Genomic DNA, 26641 nt, shown 5'->3' with positions numbered 1-26641 from the left:
TTTTTGTCTTTTATCCATTTAATTATCTTTTAAAATCTGTAGTCTCTCACTATTTAGTTTCAAAGGTGTACAAAAAAAAGTGTGACTGATTAATTGATTGAGGATTGTCAAGGCAAAAAAGAATTATAAAAAATAAATCTGGAGCCCCCTATGCCTAAAATAATTCATCCCACTTATCCCACTTAAACTCTATATTTGGAGGCAAAAGTAACAACTACTTGATCAATGTTGTTGTTGTTGTTGCTTATTGCAATTTTGTAAAAACAGTAATCCATGGTGAGTTTAAGTTATAATCCACTGTGCAGATAATAAATTAATTTATCTGTCAGTTGGTTTAATTTACAGTATCTGCATGTTCTACTTCTTGTGGTTTTAATTAAGAATGTATAATTTTGCTTATTATTTGTTTTAGTTTTCAATTCAGTGGTGATTTCCTGCAGTGATTTTTGTAAGAGGTTCCTCACAGTATGATGTATTTACTTAAGTTGGAAAAAAAACACATTATTTGACATCCAATCTCGTTCAGTGAATGTCCCCTTTTGGGACTCGACCAACAGCAGAGACCTGTCTGGAGTCAAAGCTGATTAATAAAGAAAGAGGCTGCTTTACAGATCACTCCACCCTCAACAAATATCCTGCATTTGTTTAACACACACAGACACTCACACAAATACAAATAAAGAGCCTATGCACTTCCCAAACACACAAAAAAACAAGAAACCAAGTCAACACATTAAATCAGCCCTCCCTCCTGATCTCACCAGCCTGCAGTCCAGAGCAGAACGTGTAGGAGAAGTTCTGCAGCGACAGGTCCACCTCTGTAGCGGTGGCCAATCCCAGCAGTCGGGGGAGCAGCGCCGCCAGCGATTGGACGAAGAGCCTGGCGCTCTGCTGGTCGGCTTCCTGGTTGCGGAGCAGTTTGAGCGACAGGGCGGCGGTGCGCAAGGAGCGGTGACCCGGGCAGTCACGAGGCGTCTGCTGCTCCTCGTCGGCCAGAGAGACGTTGTCAGAGCCGATGTCGGACACGTCAGAGCGGCCGGAGTCTTTCTCCGCAGCCATGGAGTACTGGTCACATGAGTCAAACTCTGTCCGCGACAAGTCCTGCTCCTCCATACTGGTGGAACAACAGATACAGCAATAAATGAATGTGCATTTATATTATTGCTGACATTTTTTCAAAGCATACATTAGTTTTTGAATTAATTATTAGACAGACACTGACACACACATCACAGTGAAATGTCTGTAAAGATTCTCATCCAGCCGTTAGAGTCGTTAGAGTCACATGAGGCCAAATGTCTGCTGGGAAGGGATGAAAGGACAGCGTTGTAGGTGGGGGATAAGTGGTGTCGTAGACCTCCTCGCCTGTTGAGGGATGGTTTCTCTACTTTGACGTAGATAGCCTCCTTCCTCTTTCAAACCATCTGACCTCCCTATCTGCACATGCGTCTCAAGTGACCACTTGTGATCGGATCTCACTTCCCTGCTCTATATGCAAATAAACATGTACATCATTCCCGTTTGCTTGGTAGAGACTCACACTGAGCTGAAATGAAACGAGTGCACACAAATAAGGTACACAACATAAATAAACATAGTCTCTACTGTGTTTTGTTGTGGTTGTGGTTATGGTTGCGCTGGGTTTCTCTCCTCTCCTCTGCTCTCTGTGTTTCACTCCGGCTCCACACATACACAGAGCAGAGCAGAAGACAGCGACAACTACACTTGTTATGTTACTGTAAGAGCAATAAAAGCTTTGTGAGTAAAAAGAAGAGTAATTTATCAATGTAATCCGCGCAAAAGATGGACAGACGATTGAGGGGAGGGGCTTTTAAATCACAATGTTACAATGGTAAAGGACTCAGTGGTCGATGACTGTTAGCCATCGGTGATGCAACCCTATTTCACACTTTAATATGACACCGTTGGCGCACGAATGAGTGCGTACTTCTGCTTACACAGAGGATGTCACTGCTAAAAGAATGAAGCCATATGCGGCCCAGACCACCTCCGAATGTGGTCTGAGCGATCAGGTCTCAACACGTCCTCAATGCATCTTGGGTGCATTCACACCTGTACTTAGAGCTGTCCACTTGTGATCAGATCACCCAGGATACATTTTAATGCCAGGTGTGAACAGGGCCAAAGCCAAAAGTACAAGTACAAAACATCAAAGACTAGTCAAATACTTTAATAATTTAAGTTGAGTCTTTTGTTGTATACACACACGCACACACTTTTACCTGAAGTTGCTCTCGCTGTATCGTGACCCTCCTCCGTGGTGCGTCCTGGTCCTGGACTCCACAGACAGGAAGTTGGTGATGTCAGGGTAGACAAGGGCGTGGCTCCGCTGGACCACATCTGGAGGAACCACAGCTCCTCTCTCTCCAACTCTTCCTCCTCTTCCTCCACCTCCTCCTCCCTCTCCAGCTCCTCCTCTTTCTTTCTCTCCTCCTCCTCCTTCGACTTCCCTCGTGCCTCCTCTCTCCTCCCGCTGGCCTCCCTGGTCCAGCTCATGGCTCAGCTCACGTTTCGTCCCCTCCTGACCGCCGCAAGAGGAGGGCGAGGGGAGGCGCGTGTCCTCCCCGCACTCCTCGGGAGTGGTGTGACCCAGACCTAGGCCGAGCTCCCCTACCTCCAGATCCAGGGTGGTTTGGCCCGTTTCTGTGGTGATGCTGATGCTGATGTCAGGGCTGCGCTCAGAGGTCCCGGTGGTGGCCATGTTGGAGGAAGAGGAGCTGGGGTCCCAGGGAGGCTGCTCGGAGGACAGGATGTGTCTCTGCCACCGGAAGTCGGCCTCGTTTATCTCCATAGACTCTCGTGTCGACTCCGTCCCGTCTTTCAGATCGTCCAGTCGCCGGAGGAGAAGCCGTGCCTGAAAAACAAATCTGCTACATTATTTCTCCAACATCACCTCCCACCTCTCTGAAATGCTTTTGTTGGTCAAATGTTAGTGTGACCTCCTGTTGCAGCAGTATACCTGCTCGGGCTGGATGCCTCGTCCGTGTGACAGTTCGTCCAGCGCTCCCAGGAGAGCGCAGGCACAGGAGACAGAGGAGTAACACGCCTCAATGCCTCCCTTCATACAGGCCTCTGTCATCCCATCCATCACTCTGCAGGACAACGTGGACACACATACAAGTATATAAAGTCAGGATATTGTTTTATTGAAGGACACAGGAAACACCATCGTTTTAAAACTGACCTGCTGTTATTTTAGAGACTGAACTGGATTTTACTGTAGTTTTATTTTTGGATTGGATGACAATCTGCTCCGACAACAGCTACAGTTAAAATAATTAACTAGTGACATATTTTTACATCTAGTGATTTACATCTTTAGAATTTTAACTTGTGCCATGCTAGTATTCAAATTATGGGAACTAATACTGCCATGTATGAATCTTCAAATCTCTCAAATATGATACAAGTTCTCATATATAGAAAAGGCTTCAAATACAAAAAAAAAAGAATCTCTGACAGGTTTCTACACTCTTTACTAACAAATTAGAAATGTTAATAACAAATTAATTATAAGGCAACATGTATTGTTTAACATTTAGGAAAAGCAGTTATAAATGTTAGCGGATTTATTGACATTTGGTAACTTATTCTAACTCTATTGTCCATCTGAATTCAGAAATTCAAATTCAAATTAAACTCTTAATTATGATATTTCTAGAACTGAACGTGAGCCAATTCGTTAAATTGATCCAGTTTGTGACAACCTTGACATCCTAAACAAGGAGTTTCCAACAACTCTAGAGCTTAAATAAAGAATGAAGACGGACGAGTCACTGACAGTTTGAGCAGGTCCAGGTGGGACTTCCTCTTGGAAAAGGAGCGCTTCCTGGTTTCAGGTTCGGCCACGCACGGACCAGCCAGGTCGTACAGCCGCTGGGGACTGCCCAGAATCTACAAAAATTCACAAAATCAATGTCTCTTCATCAGATCGTGTAATAGACTGAACTATCACATGAAGTAACTCTTTGTACTTGTCTAAGTATGCATATTTATATTATCTTAATCATATGATTAATATCTTAATCACGTTTCAGGTGTCTGCAAGAAGATGTTATAACATGCATTGGAAAATGGTGAGCAATAACGTCTCCTCTTCCCACCTCCTTCATGATGCGGATGGCCTCTGTGCGGTGCTGAGGAGGCGGATACAGAAGGATCCTGTGGTAGAGTGACTGCAGCACCGGTTTCATCGATTCCACACAGCTCACCAGACGCACCAGCTCTGCAGCGATGTAACACACCGTCCGCACTACCGGAGCGATCCTGGCGGGGGCGCTGGAGGAGCAGCCCGACCCTCTGCCTTGATCAGACACACCTCCACCAGTACAATCCATTTCCAGGCTGAATCCTTGCAGAGGAAAACACGAAACTACATCCCAAAATCATGTTCACAGAAAAACGTTCTGTCCACAGATTGAACTAAAAACACCTAAGCCTGAAAATCTACAATTAATATTTAATTGATTGTTATCTGTGATGACAGTCTAATGTGAAAGTTTCCCTCTAAATGCTATTTCCACTCTTTTGAAAAAGATAGCATCAAGCTAAGTGCTGGCAGGAAAATCATTAGCTGGGTTTTGTTTCCAAGTTCTGGAAGAAAAAACAGACACTTCCTGATTTAAGAATTCCAGGCAGCACTTTTGTCCAAAATGGACAAAGACTGTGAACCCATTTAATTATTTAACTGCTACTTAGCTAAATGAGCTCATTCCAAAGCAATTACAATAATGTTGACGTGAGACTTTATTAACTACAACTGCACTGAAATGATTAAGTAAATATGGGAAGTGTGGAAGAGTTTCATACTGTATTTTTTGGCAGGAAGGTTTTTACACCGAACAGCATTAAACAAGATGCAAACCAAGTGTCTTCACTTTTCAGTCAATTAAGTTGATTACTGATGTTTGTAGTTGTTTAAACTTTACATTTAAACATTAAACACTGACATTTAAACCAAAAAAATGTCTGGTTTAAGGACTCCTCAACTGTACTTCAACTGGATAAATGCAAAAATTATCACAACCACTGACGGAGGTTTCTTAAGGATGTTCAGTTACCTAGACTGAGTCTATCTGAGAGTCGTTCGCGGTCAAACGCCCCCATGTGGCCGTGGTGGGAGGTGATGGTTTTGTCATTGACAGGATTTCCCATGATCGCCACCAGGGACGGACACAGCTGCTTCCTGTGTGGGGGGGGGATATTATTGGGTTTTTTTTAAGGTTTGTTGATAGGTCGGAATACAGTAAATTATAAAATATAAAAGAGAGGTTCAAGCACACAACAAACAAAATAAAAGCATAACATTTAAGTCACCATTGTCCAAGATAACTCTTATCCAAAAAAGTCAAATTAGGTGAGTGACAGACCCACATACTTTGCTGTGTCAGAGATCTTATATCGGTCATTTTTGCTTTGAGTTTTTGTGCAGTATGGATGCACTTATAAAGTAATAAGTAATAAATTGTTATTTCAGTTTTTTTAAACTCCTCTTTTTTTTCTTTAATATCCCTTAAGGACATGCAGGAGCTTCAGGAGGTACCATTTTTAATCCTTGATCTGAAAACAAATAAATACAACAGCTTATTCACATATTTTGGTGCACGATTAGAGAAGCGGTTGACAATCTTACCATACAAGGTCAGTGAAACCTCTGGACAGGTGCATTGTGGGAGGACAGCTGCTGAACATGGAGAGGATGCACTCCAGGTAAAGGAGCTGCAGGAGCTGGTTATCACTGGAGGGTGAAAAGAAACAGAACAGTCAGACAGCTTCTACTAATATCCAGCATCCAGAATTATCAGGATTCTCTGTCAATAATACTTAATCATTGCTCTGTTCTAATACCCCAAGAAGCAGTTTAAAGTGGAAAACTTTTGTTGCGGTTATTAAATTTCTTTCCACGGTTCTTCGACCATCGACTGTTGTTGTTGCATCATTTATCTTCTGACTAAATCAGCTAAACTGGAATTTTGCAGGGTTTTAAAATGCAGCCAAGTCCACCTTAAACAGGTAATTCAAAGGAACATATTACACATTAGACTTTTGCTTTCTTTCTCATATAAACCTTTCAACTAGAACTAACCAGCACAAATAGTGACAAGCGATGGAAACACGGGCTAATCAGAGCAGATTGATTAGCAATAATGTCAGCTGTTACATCAAAGATCTTTTCTCAGATACATTTAAGTGTTTTTTTAGAGATACAGCTCTTAGATATATCTTTAGATATAGCTCTTTCAACTAGCCAAATAAAATCAATGTCCTGTGTGGTAACTGAGATTTCTTGGAGATTTGTCATGCTGATGATTCACAGATAAGAATATTAAACCAAGTCATGAAAAACTGCACTGTTACCTGTCCACTGACTCCAGCTTTTCACAGAAAACTGTCAAAACTGTCACCACATCTTCACACAGAGCCTGGCTGGTGGGAGAAATATCTGCATGCAAACACACATCATAACAAGGTTAATTAATCTCTTTTCAATATGTACATGAAGTGATAAAAAAAAACTCATTACTTTCCCCCGTCTTTCACTTTTTCTCTCTCCTCACCTCCCTATTTGTCTTGTAATAAATCATCTGAATCAATACCTTCTCTGTGAACCTGCTTGGCTCTCTGCCAGCAGAGGCATTCACCTGAACTCTTCATGTGTGTGAGTGATTGTTTATAGCATCATAAAGAAGCTCTGCCAGTCTCTCTGCGAAGGTGTTTCTCACTACCTGCAGACTGGTGATTACAGTGACTTTGCAACACCCATAAAACAGTTTGTACTGCACACCTTCACATGTCTACACCCCTGCTAGCAGCGGAAAACAAAAATCACTGGATGGATGAAAGCTGCACACAAAACTTCCTGTTCTTATATACTAAGTTAAGATTTTAGGACATGTTAGACTCAGTTTGTTGGGCTCAAAATTTCCAGACTTCCTCTTGCATGTGCCCACTCATACATAACAGGCATATTCCCAGGAAGTGCAAGAGTGCTTGGCACTGTCCAAATGAACAATTGATCACATACACAAGGAGGTGCAATTGCACTTTTTGCAGACTTCCAGAGAGTCTGTTTCAGGGGTGCAGATTTTACCAACCTGCACCCCAACAAAGAGAAAAAAAAGAGTTAAATACCTTCAACTGTCCATCTATAGTATGTTATATGATACGCTATTACAATATGATAAAGATATGTTATATAATCATGCATTATTGTATGATCTAGGTGAGGTAATGAGGAGAGAGGCATACCTCTTCTCTGCAGCGGCAAAGCAGTCAGCTCATCTCCATCTGCACCCTGTGGAGGATGCAACACACAGCAGGAGGCATGTTTACTGTCAGGGTGTCTCTTTTGGGTTTTGTATCAACAGAACTGTCAGTTTGTTTGTATGTAACAACGAGGAACAACTGCGGTAGAGAGCTGAAGTGTTATAAGGTATTAGTTTTTGAGCTCTTGTATCTACTGATGAGTTTGTGCGTGTGTGTTGTTTGTCTGATTGTTTCTAAATGCTCCTTAGAAATAGATCCTTAGAGATAGATCCATTAAACCTGTGCTGCTATCTGAAGACTCATCATGATGACAGTAGGATGAATGGAAAGTAAAGGTGCAGTCAGTAATATTTCACTGTCTCTTCGCTAAAAACGCTAATAACTTTTAAGCAGAGGAGTTGCTAATCAACAGCAGTAACCACATTGTTACCTCAATGGCTGCTGAGAGGGGTTGCATCAAAAGTATGATTAATGTATCCCCAAAATGATGTCTTCAATTTATTAGTTCGTCAACAGTCCAAAACCCAACGACATTCAATTTACAATTATATTAAATAGAGGAAAGCAGCAAATCCTCACATTTGAGGATCTAGAAAAGAGAATGTTTGGCATTTTTTGCTTTTTATTTAGAAATTAAGTGATCAGATTTGTTTGTTTCAAGCTTTATAAAGAGACAGACCAGCTCAGTTTTTGTTATGAACGTTCCAATCTCCCAGGCACCCTGAACTAAATCACAGTGAGCTCTGCACTTTGACATAGTGTGATGGCACTATATTATAGTTTCTCTGTGATTCCATTTCCTACTTTAAACATGTGTGCGTATCTGTATATGTTTATACGTGTGCATGTGTATGTTGTGTGTGTTTTGTGTGAGTGTGTGACCTCTTGTCTGTGTCGAAGCTGTAGCGTCAGGTCTCCCAGTATCTGGCTCAGTGTAGCTCTGACCGCCGTGTTGATGCTGCGCTGGTGACAGCTGGACACGTAGGTCTCGATACACACCTGAACACACACACACACACACACACACACACAATTACATCTATCAGTGTGTGATCCTTCTTATGTGTGAGTCACAAAAATGGAAAAGTCATGACGCACAGGCTCATGAAAGCATCGCAGATGGATGCTGAACTATCAGGGAGATTTATGGGAGGTTTCCATGGCGTCACAGGTTACCACGGTGACCAGACTAAAGACAGTTAAGGGGGCAAGGGGGTTGTATTGTCAGTGTGTCCAACATCTTCCTACAAGATTAGAAGGTCACAGAGTAAACACTGTGCATCACTGACAGGTAAGACAGCAGTTAGTCAGCCGCTGAGCACACACACACACACACACACACACACACACACACACACACACACACACACACACACACACACACACACACACACAGCTGTATGTAACATACTTTTCAATGGATGCTTTTATCAAAAGAGCCTGGCTGTATCATGAGAGTACAGTTTTAGGACATATGGTCCCAGTGGGAATAGAAACAGAGTGTTACAGCGGAACCTCACTCTGATAACGGTTCAGATAGTAAAAGACCATAAAGAGCCATAAACACACTTACACACAGACAGACAGACAGGATGCTTTATTCAGTCCCATCAGGTTGTTGCAGATTTAGTTGAGATCATACATCCCAACATATGTAAGGCAACTTTTTACCCTTTTTATTTTCTTTAAAATGAGAAGGAATTTAAAGAGCCACAATCAAAATATGCAATTAGTTACATTAAGAAGTAAAATTCAAAAAGAAAGGTTTATTTATGTAGGTAATGTGAGCGGTTGATTGGCCTTCTTGTAATAGTCAGTGGTAGGTATTCTGAGCAAAAACATTAGAACCGTGTGGAGGGACTTTTTCATCTTGAACTGAGTTTATCAGATTGTTATCTCCGAGGCCGCACGCCACTCCGCAGCTACCAACAAGCTCCACAAATAAAATGGCTTGAGGTATTAGCTTCAAATGGTTGTGTTTATGTTGCAACAGTGTTCTTTCAGTGATCTTCAGTAAAAAGAGATACCGCTGGCGCCAACACTGGTTTTGTTTGAAATCTTTCTTGACCTGGACTCATGACAATGACTCAGTGATGATATAATTTGCTAGCATTATTTTGATTTGATCACATTTTGCAAAAATATTGCAATGATTTGACAAAACTGCAATCTCTTATGTTAATGATGGGATTGGTTAAATTTGTGATCAATCTTCTGACTGCAGCACCGCAAATTCCGAGAAGAACTGTTCAATCATCATTAATCCTTACAGAGGTAAACAACAACAGGGTTTATGACAAGAGGGACAAAACATGTCAACAATGAAAGGTCAGGACTTTTTTCACAAATTAACCGAGGTCTTTTCCTTATCCTCTGAGCTCCCAGGAGCTGAGATCAAACAGGCGCATCCTCGTGTAAAACCCCAAATAAACACCACCTCTGCTAATCGTATTCGAGTTTTAAGTCTTAGCAGCCCGAGGGACGTTTTACACCACCTGTGCCTAATCAATGTGTGATCAATAAATTCTGCATCATTACGCCTTACAGCCATAAAGAGTGTGTGTGCGTGTGTGTGTGTGTGTGCCGACTCCCAGAATGCAATTTCAACACCTGCACCGCCATCAGATTTAGCAAGCAGATAGGCCAATAAACAAATGAAAGAGTCTCAGTTTCCCCCTAAAACCTATGAACTGGCAGACATAGAAACCTCTTTCTGAAACCTCAGGGTGTGTTTGAAGAGTCAGTTAGACTCTATTTTAGGTGACAGGAATCTCCAGGATCAATCTAGACAGGATCTCCAAGGGTATAAATTACAGAATTGCTGGGCAAATGACTATGTTTGTGCTCCTCAAGTTTGTAGAACTGTTGTCAAGTGTTACATGTTTCCACGTAACAGATATGATGGTATCAGAGGTAAAGTACAAACCTCCAGCTTCCAGTGATTGAAACTGAATAAATCCCTCAGCGTTGCCAATACCTGCATTAAGAACCTGTACTGAGCTGCACTGTTTGTATGGGATGTTACTGATAATGGAGTGGTGCTGACAGCCTCTCCAGCCACCCTGAGTCATGACCCAACACAAACAGCAACAAACAGACACACCAGATGGCCGGCCCTGTCGGCACAGAGCCCATTAACACAACATGTTGACCAGGTTTTTATGAGCTGTTAATGGACGTCAAACATCACCTGGGTACAGAAGCTGCTAGAGGGAGGTGGTGTTAGAGAAAAACAATCAATGTGGAAGTGAGTTTTGGCATTTCGGTTTATGCTTGGAGATAACAGGGTGGCTGCTCCTCGGTGAGGTTGCAGGTCTGCACATTAATGACTAAGATGACATTTTTAACTGATTATATTTCTGCTAAGCTGAAGCACCTGCAGGAACCAGGGTTTTTGTTTGGTTTAGTTTTCCTGATTTTGACATAATGCTTTTTGCATGCATGTGACCTTTTCAGGGATTTACTGTTCAAGAAATCAAATACTTACCCCATGTAGGCTTGATGGCTCTGAAAAGTGTGTCTTGCTAATTTGCGAAAGATGGTCGCTGTAGGGAGCTTGGATTCCAAGACAATCCAGTTTCATGGTGAAAAAAATCATTAAAACGACCACAGAAACTTCTTAACTCACTTCTACACGCATATGTTCTGCATGTTCCGAAAACGCTGAGCTTGATTTTTGTTTCATCAGTTCATAAAACTTTGTTCCAGAACTTGACTGCTTTCTTTTTGTATGTCTTTGTGAACAGCAACCTGGCCTTTCTGTCTTTGAGGCTTGGTTTACATCTTGTGGTGACTGTGGTGATCTCCTGATTGTTTACAAGGAAACATGTCCACCTACATCCTGGAAAGCATTCCTGACTTGCTGTGCAGTCACAAAGGGCTTTTTGTTCACCATGCAAATGATTTTCTGCTGAAAAACAAGACTTCAGTTTGCCTATCAGGCTAATAGATCTGTTGAGGATGCTAAAAACCTGGCTCTTCACTTCACTCTGCAACACCTGGAATCAACTAACACCTACGCATGCATCCTGTTCATAGATTTTAGCTCGGCTTTCGACACCATTAATCCTCTCGCACTCTTCACCAGGCTTTAAGATATGAAAATCAACACAGTGCTGTGTTATTGGATACTGGACTTTCTTAGAAACAGAATTCAATCTGTCAAGGTTAACAATGCTACATCACGCCTGGCTGTGTGTTATCTCCTCTGCTTTTCTCCATCTGCACTCATGAGTTTACATCTCACCACAGCTCATTCAAAATATTCAAATATGCAGACGACACCACTATCACTGGACTTATCAATAACAATGATGAGATTCAATACCGCCAAGAGGTGAATCAGGCTGTACATTGGCGCAACTTCGTACTCAATACCTCAAAAACAATGGAAATAGCTGTAGACTTCAGGAGGAGGTCAAACATCAAAGCCCCAGTTCATATCTATGACCAACCCATTACCCTGACAGACTCCTTCAAATTCCTCGACACGTACATCAGTAACAACAGTAATCAACACCAACCACATCATCAAAAAGTCCCAACAAAGACTGTACTACCTCAGACAACTGAAGAAGTATCATGTCAAAAAACACCTGTTGGTCCATCTCTATAAAGCCATCATAGAGAGCATCCTCACATCATCTGTCACCGTCTGGTATCGGAGCTCAGACAGTCACACCAAGAGGAAACTGGAGTGGATTCAACATAATTGGTCGTTACCTTCCTCCAATCAACTCACTGTAGTGTACCTTCAACCGGGCAGCTAAAATAACCAGCGACCCCACCCGCCCATCCCACCACCTCTTCTTCTATCTTCTGGAAGGCGCTATAGGTCCATATTAACCAGTACCACTTGATTCAAAAACACCTTCTTTCCTACAGCAGCCCCTTGCCATGAGATCCCATATACTGACCTTGATGCTCTGGACTGAACTCAGACTGGACTTGGTGCACTGGTACATTAATCATTGTACTTTCTGTCTGTTGGGCTACTTGATATGCTGGGGAACTCACCTGTACATATCATATATATTCACTGTACATACTCTCACATTCATGAATTTCCTTTGTGTGTGTGTTGTTGTAATGATTTATGGTGCCTGTTTGTTTGTTTTGTTCTTTCTTTTGCACTGGAACTGAGCTACCATGCAAACCATTACCACCAACACTGTTGCGTGGTAATAATAAAGTATCTATCTAGTTTCTACCTTTCTTGTGCTCCTCTGCCTACCAACTCATTTGACATTTTCTAGTTTTCTTGTGCACATTTGCTTTTTTAGAATGTACCCAGTTGTTGATTTTGGCAAACCAATTACCTTTGATATCTCTCTGATAGATTTTTGCTTTTTTTCAGCCTCATGATTAGCTTTTTTACTTGCATGGTCATCTCTTTACTCCTCATATTGACACACAACTCCACCTCAATCTAAATGTCAATTCTCCATCGACTCTGAGCTACGTGTGAGCTCTTTTGTGCTGAACTAAAGTTGAAATGACACACAGCCAAGTGTCCAATTACATTTGAACCCCTAAACTTTGGGCACTATGTGTTAAAAGGGCTATTATCTCCCACATAGTTCTTTCTATATTGATGTAAACCTCCTCAAGTTCAAGCTGAGACTTGGCACTTAATGTAGTATCCAATTAATTGAATGTGCTGAGGCACAGAGCCTGAAGAAGAATAAATGTGTAATTGCCCAAATACTTCCTGTCTGGACTGTATAGCCAGTTTCTGAATGAAGTAATGACATACACATCAGCTGCAGAGAAGTAGATTATGTTGCAGAAGTGGTTTCAGGAGTTTCTGTGGACATTTTGATATTATTTTCTGCTGTGATTTTGAGTCTGCATTCCCAGCTGATTACAGCTGCCATCATGTGTTGGAGCAAGTCAAAACCTTCCAGATCCACCTTTTCAAGCCCTCAGAGAGCAAGTGTTTGATGCACAAAATGTGGAGCATTCCTTGTGAGTGTTGCAGAAAATCCACAAATCCAGAGAGCACCTCTACAAAAGAGGTATAGAGGAATATCACCCTCCACTCAAAGTCAACACTTTACTTTAATCTTTAGTCTGCACTTCATTATTAGTCTTGAACATGTAGTTTGGTGGATTATATTTATCAGTTTTTTCATTACCACTGGAGACATTATAAAGATTAAGTAATATTGCAAATCTACAACTGGGATATGCGGTTACACATCATTGATTGTGCAACCTGAAAGACAGAATGACTTGATTAATAATGCTTTTACAATGATGGTGGTTACATTATATATACCTCTGGAATAGAGGTTAATTTACAGTTCACTGTTAAATTCAACCTGTTGATGGCCGTAGCACTGCAACAACTCTAAATGGATGTCTTGTGCATTAATTATAATCCCAGCAGATCATATTTACATTATCTCAGTCACTTTGTAATATTAAAAACAACAAGGCTTCACACTGAAAATGATTTTCTAGATCACAACATGCAAATTGTCAAGAGATACTGAAATGATGATCATTATTAAGCCTTTTTTCAACCTGCTCCATGCTGTGTTTACTCTCAATAACCAGTACAGATAACAGAAATGTAATTTTTAAACTATAATTCTGTATAATAAACATATTTCATCCTCTATCTACCATCTTCAGTCCTGTCGGTGAATTATGACTCTTCTTTGTTTTATGGCAAATCTCCTAATCTTATTGTACTTTACAAAATCCTCTGATTTCATGCTTGCGTGTGTGTTTTTGTGTGTGGAGAACCACTCATCTCAACCATCTGAATAATAAATGAGATTACAGCATGAGACAAGGCCATCGGGTGAGCAGGGACAGAGCTAAGCTTCACCTTTAAAAACAGACTGAGCTCATGTACTGCTTGCTATGCTAGCCACTCGCTTTCAGGTTTAAAAAAGGAAGTGCACTATCTATCATTTGTACAGTCTGGGACAGTGGAATCAATACTGTGACCACGAGACACTGCATCCAAAAGCCAGACAGCACAGAATCCTGTCTGAAGGTTGTTTTATCATCACGTAAAGTTTGGTAATGCTCCAAAAGGGAGAAGCAAAGAAAAATGGTGAGGATATTCCTTTCAGAGCTCATTAAAGCTCATTTTGTTTTAAGTCTCCAATTCAAGGTCTGTAACACAACTGAAGTCTGAAATGTGGTTATTTCATTCTAATATCAGGTACATGAAGCAAAAATTAGGGGGAATACAAACAGTTATATCCAGTGGTGGACAAAGTGTGCAATAAGATCTTTACTTAAGCAGAAGTAACTACTACTCTGTTACAAGTATAAGTCATCTATTTTAAGTTTTACTGGTATTAGCATCAAAATATACTTTAAGTACCAAAATTAAAAGTACTCATCATGCAAGATGGCCACTGTGAGACTAATATATTATTACATTATATATCACTGCATTATGGAAATTGATGCATTAATTAACAAACATCACTTTAATGTTGCTGCAGGGATCATTTTAACAAACTATATACTGCTGGGTAGCTTAGCTATTATATCATAATTTATTTGTTGATTATATTTTGTATTAGTAATCTGGATCTGCAAAGTACCATAAAATGGAATTACACAAATAAAGTGCAAGTACCTAAAAATTGTACTTAAGTAAATGTACTTAGTTCCTTTCCACCACTGGTCATCAATCATGTAAATCAACGAAACCTTTAATGGCTAAAACGCTGGTCATAACTCAGATGCATTTTCAAATACAGCTATCACTCTCAACATCAGCAAACTAAAATAACCATATCTGCATTTTGTTGATTATTACTGCAAAAGTTGTTGCTGGATGTCTGATATCTAATATCTGAAAAACAAACTCAGGCTGTCCTACCTCAGCGATCCGGAGGATTGAGTCTCCGTTAATGTCAAAGTTTGGTGAGTAAGTGATGCACAGAAGGACCTACACACAGGAGACAGAAAAGAGAGGTTAAAGTTTATTTTTTTAAAGAGTTATAAGTTAAGGATGAATGTTTCTTGTACTCTTTATAACACAAGTGGAGACAAATTCAACAGCTCAAGGAAAACAACTTGAATTGATGAAACCTCATCACAATCATAAACAGTTGCTCACAAAGTTGCTCCATATTAGGTTGAACACCAGTTGGCAAGAAACGTCAGCTACAAAAGAGACAAACCAACATGAAACAACTAACAGAGCTCTACAAAGGGCTAAATTACAGGAAATCATCCAAGAAAAACCTGCAATGCAGGTTATATTGTCTCGATGCAGAGCTAATTAGCACATCAAGCACATTTAAATCATTTAAATGTAGACCTACTGTATGCTAGCGATGTGCAGCTGGAATATGTAAAAAGTAATCCAGATATTATAACAAATGAGTCCAGATATTACAAGACTTGGACTGGGATTAGGGGCAAAACAGCTTGTTCGCTCATGTCCTGGTTTTTACCTTCATGACTTCCACCTGCAGGTCCTCATGGAGAGACGGGGTGACTCTGACAGCCTCCAACATCTGGCTGAGCAGCTGTTTCTCCAGGACCTCCACCTCCACGCCAATCCCGCCCACAAACCTGTCCTCACACAGGAGCTTCTGATGGAAACAAGGCGGATGGAAGGAAGAGAATTTCAAAGAGCATATCACTACTGCTGTGGTTAAAATCATCACGCTAATTAAACATGGAATTCTTCACATGTATGTCTGCACAAATCAATACTTTATACATGATTTTCTGTAGTATGGGTTACATCATGTGAGACAAAAAATACTTCTTGCACGTGCTTGCAGAATATTGCATTGTTGGTGCAACAGATTTTTACCATTTCACTATTTTTCAGTGTTTGCAAAGAAACTGCTTAAATGGGACAAATTTTGATGTTCATGAGATTAAAAGTCAGATTATGTAACTTTTGCCACTGAGGCGATAAGTGACAATTCTTTACCTCTAATATGATCATATCTGTTACATTGCATACGAGAACTATACTGTATATGTATATTATAGTACCTGCATGCCACTTAGAGCTGTCTGTCCCAGTTTGGTATTTTTAGACTCCAGAGCCATCTGTAGGGGCAGCAGACATCGCTCTCTGGAAGCACAAGCAGAAAAACACAAACTGGTTATAACAACTGTTACAATTAATGCTTTCAGTGCAACATACAGTGCCGCACAGTGTAGTAAAGAAGTAAATAATATTCCATATCACCCAATACGCTGCTAAAAGTCAGATTCACGTTTTAGTTGACGTTTCAAACATCAGACAAGGATGCTCTGAAGGGAGAAAAAAATATTTGATTGGTTGAGTTAAAATCATATCGCAGACAAAGAACAGCTGTTCTTTGATGTTTTTTTAAATTTGCCAATTAGCTGACTTGTAGTCTGAAACATTGGTGTTCTCATCATTCTGGATAAAATTCAGCCACAATCAAACTAAAAGTAAACAGATTAGATAAAAAGCGGAAATTACTTCCATGTAAATTTGCATAAAAAACAACCAGGAGACAATACTAACAGGTGTTTTAAAGCAAAGTGAAAAACATGGAAAATTTGAGGGTAGATTTGAAAAATGACTGTAATAAACACAAGTGTAACAAGACTGTTGCAAGAATCACATCTATGATGAGAAAGTGAAAAATTCAACTGGTTTTTCTCCTTGTTGCATCTGAAATATGTCTTAAAATTCTTCCATGTTACTACCCAGTGGTGTCTTATGTATGTTAAACCCCAGTCAGCTCTACAGAGCAAACTGTAGCCAGCAGGAAAGGTTTACATGAAGCTGTATAAATCTGTGAGAATTGCTATTGTTCCATGACTTCAATATTTAATACCAAGTAAGATTTTGAGGGGCTGAGGGGGAAAACGGATCAGCAGAATACGAGAAAGTCTCAGAATTTGACCTTCATCGTGAACTCCAGATCCTCCTCCCTCTCTCCTGCTCTTAGCGATGATACACTGTACACTTCATCTTCAGGATATCAAATCACAGCTGAGGGGGAAACGATTTGTGTGAGCTTCTCTCCTCTGACTTGACATTTCATAAACCACAGACACACACAGAGCTTCTCTAATCGGGGTGAGACGTGAGCATCGGAGATGGAAATCTGTTTGTATCTGTGTCTCCTTCCTGTGTTTCCCTCGCCTCGTCTCTCCTCACTCTGATGCTGAAAAGGTCACCGTCTCCACCGGTGCTAGAAGTTACTCATCACTCTGTCATACTCAAATATATATGTTTTAACAGGAGAAAACCCATGTTTAAGTAATATTGTAACAGCAGCGGTCAGCAATTAGCAATAAGCAGCAGCTCGTTCATGGTTGACAAATCTGTTCTGGTCAGACAAATCAAATTATGTACATTTGTTATTCATATTGTACGTTTATAAGAGATCAACTGGTCATATTTATTGGGATTAACATGAGCCTCGTGTTTATATTGTTATCTACTGTAGATTAATGAAGAGTAAAAGATTTGATGTAATCTATAAAAGGGAAAACTTCAGCTTTTGTTCTGGGGCCAAATGTTTTTGTTGGAGGGCCAGATTTGGCCCTCAGGCTGCTATCTGCTTGCCAATGTTGTACAGGCTCTGGTGATTATATAACCAAAACCTGATATCTAGTAATAATCAGCTATATAGCCCAAAATACAATCTGTACAGCCTACAACACCCCCTATCTTTAAATCTTCAGTTTAGGTGAGGAAAGATTCCACAAAAATCCTTAATTGGGAATAAAATTTAAGAAACTTCTAGAGGAGCAACTGAGGAGGGATCCCTCTTCCTGGAAAGACAGATAAAGTAGCAATAACTACAAAGTAGCAACATCATCTACTGTAGCACCACAAATACCTTTCTCTGTTCATACAGAAGTTACCAGTTTCCTGAACAGATAATGGCACCTTTTGTGTACACTCGCTCAGTAAGTTCTATTAGATCCTCCAGAATATCCTCTATACAAGATTGTACCATACCATTTCGTCGCACTGCATTTGGGCAGTCAGCTTTCTGTGTGAAAGCCACCACTCAATACCTGATTATATGATAGTGATTATATGATATTGATAGTAGTTCTATCAATGCATTCAAGGCCAAATTAAAAAATCAATTAAAGACGAATCAGCTGTGTGACCACAGAGCCTACATTATTACTACTACTTTACATTATTAATTTTTAATTGACATTGTGGGTGTATGTGATGTGCTGTTGTGTGTAGCTTTGTATTTTGTATGGTTTGATCTTTGTATTCTGTTTTTTTTTTTTGCTTTGTACTGTTTGTTGTTGTGCTGTTGTATGTTTTGATTATAATGGACTACAGATGCAAATTAGCTTCAAACTAACTCCGGTGCAGTGTATCATTTATGCTTAATACTGCACACACTGTCCTGTTCAATAAATCAAATCAAATGGCGCTTATGTATTTTGTTATCAGTTTAAAATGTTGCCTGTCACCAATGCTTGGTGCTGTCTGAAGGTTCGGATTTTGATTAAGTACTGATCAAAATCTGAACTTTACGTTCCTGCCTCTGCCTTGCAATTTCCACTTCTGGCATCATTATCAAGCAGGTTGCACAAAAATGAACCTCTCATACACCTGACTGGATGATCCACTCAGTACTAGTACTGCTAGGTTTTCATCAGACTTTGCTTCCAGATTGCAAATGGTAATGTTTATTAGTTTAGCATGTGTTAAGTAGCACAAAACACAAAGTACAGATGAAGCTGATGGGGATGTCACCAGTTTTGCAAGTTATTTGCTCATAAAATCAAGTTATGGGACAAAGTAAAGTTTTGACCTGATGATAGTAATGGGTGAAAAGTTAAAGGAGGAGAACATGAAGGTCTGTACAACATTTCATGGCAATCCATCCAATAGCTGTTGAGATATTTTAGTCTGGACAAAAGTGGTGGACTTTCAGAGAAGATCAACATTTCCATCCGTGTCCCATGCCTCTAATATCAGCAGCTTTGACTACTTTGTCTTTATTAACCAAAACTTTTCTTTTTGTCTCCTTTTCTTCTCGCAGCATGTGTGTTTGATTCTAGAAAGGCAATACGGATACAAACATTTTAGTCAACTCTGGCGCATTGCACAGAAATGTTTATTGAGAGATTCAATGAATAAAATATATAAAAATAACTTCAATCAGTTAAAAATAAAATTTCTTACTTACGAAATCCTTTTTTCCTCAAACTAACCACTATAGTGTTGGACAGAGTCAGTTACGTAACTGTGCAACTGTGTTTGAACCACAAAGTTGAAGTTTTTTGGGTTTTTTTTTTTCCATTTCTTCACTCTTTCTTTGTTTTGTCCTGTGCTGTTACACTTGCTCGCTCCTTATCTCCCTCTTATTATTTGTAGCTGAGTGAGTCACCGTGCTCTGCTGCTGATAACAAGCTACCATGCTTCATCTCTGAGTTCTCAGGCTGCTCCGAGCTGTCACAACTACACTGGTTCAAAATGGACTGCGAGGAGTCTTTCTTGGCACGCTTACCAACAGTTCTCAAACAGTTTCAATGAGTTCAGATTCTACATATGAGCATTTAGAGAGCAACAAATAATAAACCACAAAGAAAACCACACACAGGTGAAGCATCTAGTCCCAAAAGACACGAAGAAATTTGAAAAAAGAAAAAAAAAAGAAGTACAAGAATATCAAACTACTTAAAAAGACACATAACCCATTTAACATCTGCTAAAAATATTCAAAAAAAAAACCCAAATTCAATTATTCATAAAAGAACATAAATAAAAACATCCTTCATTAAGGTAATTATTCAAAGTTGTCATTATTACGTCAATCAAGAACATCCCATAGCAACTATCCTTCAGAGAGAACCATCGTTTCATCCTGTTTTCTCCTGTCAGTCAGTTTGTAAGAGTACAAATCATCTTTGTTCTAGTGGCTGAGAGCCAATTTTGTCATAAGAGTCTTGAAATCTTTTTTGTACAGACAGGGGAGCACACTGGCTGAAAACCATTGCACTACATTACAAAGACATTATCATCAATATTTAATCTTAATAAAACAATAAGGGTTGTTGAATGAATAATTCACGTTGCGTTGAGCTGCTGTAGCCTCCAGAATTTATGGCACCTTCATCACAGTCCGACAGCCACCAGCAGCAGCTCTCCGTTCACTTTACATTTGACATTTAATACATTCAAACACTCTTAGCCAAACACGGGAAGAACCAGCGTCAGATTCAACCTGCAAGCAAGCTGCAGGAAACAGAAAATCTATGATATGGGAAGACACAGTACTTAAGTTTGAACACAGGGTTTGTCTACAGTCACTGTGAACAGCTGTCTGCTTTTTTAAATGTCAAGATTGATTTTCTCAACATAATTTAATAAACATGAATGGGCTAAAGTCAATGACAGGAACACTTGTAAAATCTAATATAATAATGCTGCAATAAATTCTACCTTTATGAAGTTTGTAATGTTCAGTTTTTGACTTAAGTCTATGGTCATTTTTGAGGCCTTGCACAGTATTCTAAGGTTCAATATTATGCTTTTTATTTTAGGAATCCAGTCATTTATCTGTGTTTCTTTTAATGTTGCAGGATGAGTGAAAATCAGATCTATTTACAAAAATCTGGGTGAAAATCAGCTGATAAAGTTTGCAGTGCAAACACTGCAGATTAACTGCTGATTGTGTCTTTGGATTTACTTTGAGGAACTCTGGCACACGATCAACAGCTCATTTCTGTTCTTTTCTATTAGTACAAGGTTACCTCATTTACAATAAACCACTGTAATCAGTGTATTGTTGACACAGGAAGTTCACTTTTCGGTGTGCGGGGAGATAAAATCATAATGAAAATCAGTTATAGACAATCTGCTCCTTTTTTTAAACTCAGTGAAAGTCGTTAAAAATGCAAACAACGACCTTTATGGAATCTTGTATTATACCAATTATACTGTTGTTTAGTCCAATTAGAGCTGCAACAATTAATCGATTAATCTTTTAGATGATTGACAGAAAATGATTGGCAACTATTTTGATAATTGATTCATTATTTAAGTCATTTCTTTAAGCAAAAGTGTCCAAAATTTTCTAATTGCAAAGTCTCCAATGTGAGGATTTGCTGTTTTTTTCTGTTTTATATCCATGTTAACTGAATATCCTTTTGACTGTTAGTTGGACAGAACAAGACGCTCAATGACATCAACAAGGACTCTGGGATAATGTGATGGGCATTTTTTTTCTCACAATTTTCAGACATTTTATAGACCAAACGATTAATGGATTAATTGAGAAAATGCTCTGCGGATTAAACGATAACAAAAATGTGCTAATCTCCAAAAATCAGTAATTGTTACAGGACTGTTGTATTGGACTCCTGTAGTCTAAGTTCATACTGTGTGTTCTCTACTGTAGTGATGTTCCAGCTGTGTTTTCACTGAATGTTGCTCGAAGCCACACTTCCCAATTTCAGTCTTTAAGTTCAATATTTGCATTATCATCCCAGGTTTTATTTCATCATTCAAATTCATTCAAATCATACATTCTGTGTAAAACAGAGGTGCGTAAGCCACGGGGCCCAGGCAGTTTGAATTTCAATATTGAGTTATCTTTTCCCTGCAGTAAACACACAGACTGTGCAGTACGTGTAGCTGGAAGGCAAAGCTAACAGTCTCACCACTTTAATCAAGAACTTCAGCTGGTCTAACAAACCTTCAGGCAGCCAATGTTTAACAAATTACATGTCAAATGTGGTTTTATGATCATTTTTTTCAATTACTATACTTTGTTGTTTCTTATTTAGGTTTTGTCAGGTTTGTTGTTTTCTGCTACAGCGATTAAAACAAGTCTTGACTTCATGCCTTCACAGTTTTCAGTTGAAGTGATGTGAACTGACTTGAAATGAAATTTACTGCGTGTCATTTAACTTACCGAAGTTGTGAAGGGGAAATCTTGGCTGATCCGCTCTGAGACTCAAGTGTTTCTGTAATTTAATGGAACAAAGAAAGAGAAACATTGTGATTAATAACACCTGACAGATGTGCTGGAAAGTATTCTGTTTGTTGAGCTCATAAAGTGAGAAACAAGAGATTTTCTTTACCCAAAAGACAAATCTGGTTCCCCACACAACAGCTAATGTCAACAGTTTTTGGTTTGGCTTGTTAGTTAGCTAGTTAGCATAGAATTAGCTATGAATGAAAAGCTGCATTTCAAATGGATATGTTTAACTCCATATGAACACCTCTGTGCTAAAATTGTTAAAGGATAAGACTGATGATGTTATATATTTTTCTCGTCAAAGAAAAAACTCGTCTGTGCATCCAAAGCCTCATATATCTTATATCTCTGTGTCGTAGAGCTCCATGTTGTCCAAAAACTATTTAAAAAATGAGTTACAGTGTTGCACTGGGTGACATGTTCCTTCATTACCATGAACACACACACTGTAGTTTATTTTGACTCCACCCTACACACACCTTCCTGCTGCCATACAGTAACTACTCACTGGAGCACCAAATGTGTATTAAATCACCACTGAAAATAGTCCCCAAGAAACGGACTTATTTCCTCCTGTTTGTGTAACATTGTGTAAAACTACAGTGCCCAGCTGTTTAGGGAAATTATTGACCCTTTTTAAAAACTACATATTTATTACCCGTTTTTAAAGAATTACGGCTTCAGTAACAATGAATGATATTCAGAAAATGCAGAATAACTCCAGCTTTGTCCTTTAGGAAACTACATATCAAACGTCTGTTATTACAGCTTGTTAAAAATAACGCAGGAAGCGTCTTCACGCTGAGATGACTGTATCTCGGAAACCTTGAGATATTTAACCTTAGTTTCCAAGCAGGGACATACTACTGCATTTTTTACCAGTAGAAACATGAAATATGAGACTTGCTGACATCTCTAAAAGACAGCATAAATCTCCTGTTACTCTGCACATGCTGTCCTGAGTGTGTGTGTGTTTCAAAGTTTAGTGTGCATCAGCCTTGCCCTTGCACTGTTTATTGCCATGCATGTGCTCTATGTGCGTGCGTGCATGTCAAAGGTGGCGTTCACTTGGGGCATTCAGAGACAACTACAAGCTGCACATTGACTAGTGTTACGGACGTGTCTCCAAACGTTTTGAAGCAGCCTTTAAAGTCAAACTAATGGAGTCCACTTCACACACCGTCAGTCTGAAAAGCATGTGATACTGTTTTGACGTGTCACAATCAAGACCTGAATTCATACATCCATCTTTCATTTTTGTTTCCATGTATCTGCAGGCACTTTGGTCATGCCCTATTAGGTTTAAATATGCCCTTCTGTTCCTGCACTAAAACAGTCTGTGTGTGTGTGTGTAAGATTACATGATTCTCCCTTCATCAGCACAATCTGTGCCAATTCATTACTGCTGTCTCACCTGCCACCAAAAAGGTCAGGCTTCATTAGTATTAATAATATCACCAGTAACGTCAGTAGAAACGATTTAAATTTTATATCGTAGATTTTTTTTTGTGAAGACGTCACATGTTCTGAGAGCAGCTTCAGAGGCCTTTCTGCCTCACAGAGGAAGAAGCACTGAACTATGCAGACAGACCGAAATAAGTCTGACAGCCTTTTCTTGTTAAAAATGTTCTTCATGGTTTCCTACCTTAAGTCTAAGTACTGAGAATATTTCTAAATTGAACAATCCTTTCATTGGGGTGAGAAAAGGCTAGTGAGTCAGCAAAAGCTCCATTTTTAATGATTATTTATTCTGTTGTTTTGCGGTTGTGCTTTTCTCCAATTGCAGTTCAGAAACACAGATGGTCTCAGGTCCTCTCTTGTACAATAAAACAACTAAAGCAATCATTTAATAGGACTAAAACCTAAGAGCACAAACTATATTAGTCTACTAAGTGTGATAAAATCACCACGTTTTCTCATTAAGGATCATTAACACTAGAAGCCTTTATATTTATTTTTATACGCATCTCCAAACACACACACACACACACAAGCAGACTAAAATATCACAGACTGTACTGTGCCATATGTTCTGCTGTGCACTCAGTTATGCATTATGTCATCATATGAAATCAGCCTGAGAAACCGATATAATTAATCATTAATCATCTAATATTATACAAGAAGCTCCCTACATACAACTTCTTCTAGTTAAATAATATTCCTATACAGACTTTACAGCATGTCTGTAATACTCAGTAGTAAGTTTATAGTGTAGCCTACTTATTGTACTTTATATCACTGTTTACATTCTGTGACATCACTGTTCCTATAGTTCACTGTTTTAACATAGTAGACTCCTGCTATTGAGCTGCAAATCCTCAAAACCCATTCATGTTTACACAGGATAACTATAAAAGGCAGGGTTGTGGTTATAGAAGTGAAGGGAGGATCATCTCACCGTTGTCCACGGTGACACAAGCAGTGTAGCAGGGTGAAGTTGACTTTACTAACCTTCCTATATCTTATTTATACTCCTCAATCTGCCCTTACATCCATTATTAAGACCCTTAACAACTTTATTTAACGCACATTTAAGCAACCTAACCCCTATGCCTCCAATTTAAGATAATAGTAATCAGTGAAATTAGGGAAGCGTGACACTGTAAAGCTGTTTTTAAATAGGAAGGTACTTTTTAGGTGTTTATTGGACGTTAATCCACTCACATTACATGTCCCTATAGGGATATATTCGATTTCCCTAAAACAATAAGTGTTTTCCATGTGTATAATTTTTTCGATGGCCCTACTAAACACATATGCACCCAAGCAGAACTGTACTGTGCCTCTCACAAACAATCTGAGCAGCTATATAGGCAGAAAAAGTGCCTATATAGTGCATTCATGTGCAACCATACACACAAGAATAACATGACTTAGCTTATTGGATGTTATCTTAAATTAAGAACTAGATGCTGCAGAAGATGTATAGTCAGAATTCATTAAAAATTAAAGTTCTTATGCTTCGTTGATCCCATGAACCTAAAGACACAGGGTGCACCTTTGTTTTTTTTTTTCATTTATTTATTTATTTATTTGGATGTTGGAGCTTCCCTCAGCACATGGACAGCCCCCTTCACCTCACAATCAGTCCCCTGGGGCTGACTAATATTCTCAATTAGTGGAAATATTCCTCTGTAACTCGTGTTTTCTTGCATTATTTCAGCACCATCTAAGACAGAGGCCTGTGGGACTATTGTACCTATGTAAAGCTAGCAGGTGTACAGGCTACAGTCGCATATTTCTCCCATCCTTTCCTTCCCCCCCTACTCCTGCAGCCGGGCAGCCGGGAGTCTGCTGTGCACTCACCGCAGGCGTGGACGCAGGCATCGCGGATGGCTTTGTGCTTGTGGCCGGACGCGTCTTTCTGCAGCTTTCGCAGGATTTCCTCCATGCTGGCTCCCAAAGACTTTAAACGGCTTTATAATCTTAAAAGGACAGAGACGCGGCCGGGTCTGGAGGGTTTGTATACCTACGTGGTGGTTTGTCTGTGGTATTTTAAGGGTGCAGTGACAGTGACAGCATCCCTGAACCCCCCCTGATGAAGGCGATGATTCATTCCCAACGACCAGCCAATGATGTCAGGCCAGCCGTCAGTCCTGTGGAGGTGGAAGGAGGAAGCGCCTGTGTTTCTTTACATTAATCCAACGCTATGGCTTCCCGGCAGAGCAGCGACACTCTGACATATGAGCAATAATCAGCATAGACTGGATCATCCATCCAGCGCTATATAATTTCAGTGAATACGCCCTTTTATCGTCCTCGCCAGTCATTTATATTCCTCAGCACTACCGTGTTTCTGGAATCCGTTCCAGCTGATACTTGTGTTCTTCACGGTGTCCAGATCCGGTTCCTTCAATCCTCCAAATCAAGCTTCCTGCACGCCAGGAAATCACTACCGCTCAACGGGATGAGAGACTTCCGCTAAAAGTGGATTTCTCTCCAACCTGGCAACACAGTATTTACACCGTTTCCCTGTGGGGAAGGTTGAAAGTGTGGCAAGCGGGATGGAGTCACTGGAATGGGATTTCCTGTCTCTGCAGGGTGACAGGTGGAGGAAGCTGCGCTCAGGCGATTCCGCCTGTCACCGACAGGGACAAGAGAGTGAAATACTTCATTTATTTTATTTTATTTTAATTTAAATCATATTGTGCTTGGAGCCCATATTCTCTTTGGATGCAACTCAGTGTGTTTATGTGTTTGAACACTTGAATAGGACAACTGTACAAACATACAGGCAACAAAGAGCATTAAACAATTAAAGTATCACATTCAGAGGTTCAAACATTTAAGCCAAATGACTAAATGAGGCTTAATTATACACGAGCCGAGTCCAACAGTTTTATGCATTTGTAGTTTTTAAGCAAATAAACATAGTTGAGTAAGAAATCTATTTATACACAGTATTTGCT

The 26641-nt window shown here is 39.7% G+C and overlaps 1 protein-coding gene across 2 annotated transcripts in view; it reads right to left on the bottom strand.

Annotated features, from left to right (window-relative positions):
• Positions 1 to 26189, bottom strand: part of arfgef3 (ARFGEF family member 3) — a 60363-nt gene extending 34174 nt beyond the window's left edge. For both annotated transcript variants that reach the window (XM_042433374.1, XM_042433375.1), the window contains exons 1-15: positions 25539 to 26189; positions 22164 to 22215; positions 16276 to 16357; positions 15720 to 15860; positions 15140 to 15208; positions 8170 to 8286; positions 7270 to 7315; positions 6379 to 6463; positions 5654 to 5758; positions 5082 to 5206; positions 4125 to 4372; positions 3803 to 3915; positions 2981 to 3113; positions 2244 to 2875; positions 762 to 1114 (exon numbers count right to left, since the gene is read on the bottom strand). In XM_042433374.1, coding sequence (XP_042289308.1) covers positions 762 to 1114; positions 2244 to 2875; positions 2981 to 3113; positions 3803 to 3915; positions 4125 to 4372; positions 5082 to 5206; positions 5654 to 5758; positions 6379 to 6463; positions 7270 to 7315; positions 8170 to 8286; positions 15140 to 15208; positions 15720 to 15860; positions 16276 to 16357; positions 22164 to 22215; positions 25539 to 25623 — 2386 coding nt within the window. In that variant the 5' untranslated portion in view covers positions 25624 to 26189. The remainder of the gene's footprint in view (positions 1 to 761; positions 1115 to 2243; positions 2876 to 2980; positions 3114 to 3802; positions 3916 to 4124; positions 4373 to 5081; positions 5207 to 5653; positions 5759 to 6378; positions 6464 to 7269; positions 7316 to 8169; positions 8287 to 15139; positions 15209 to 15719; positions 15861 to 16275; positions 16358 to 22163; positions 22216 to 25538) is intronic.
• Positions 26190 to 26641: the final 452 nt, after the last annotated feature.

This window comes from Thunnus maccoyii, chromosome 14, assembly GCF_910596095.1.
Source record: "Thunnus maccoyii chromosome 14, fThuMac1.1, whole genome shotgun sequence".
Lineage (NCBI taxonomy): Eukaryota > Metazoa > Chordata > Actinopteri > Scombriformes > Scombridae > Thunnus > Thunnus maccoyii.
The sequence above is the reverse complement of the archived record's forward strand: the minus strand, read 5'-3'. Positions and strand labels throughout refer to the sequence as shown.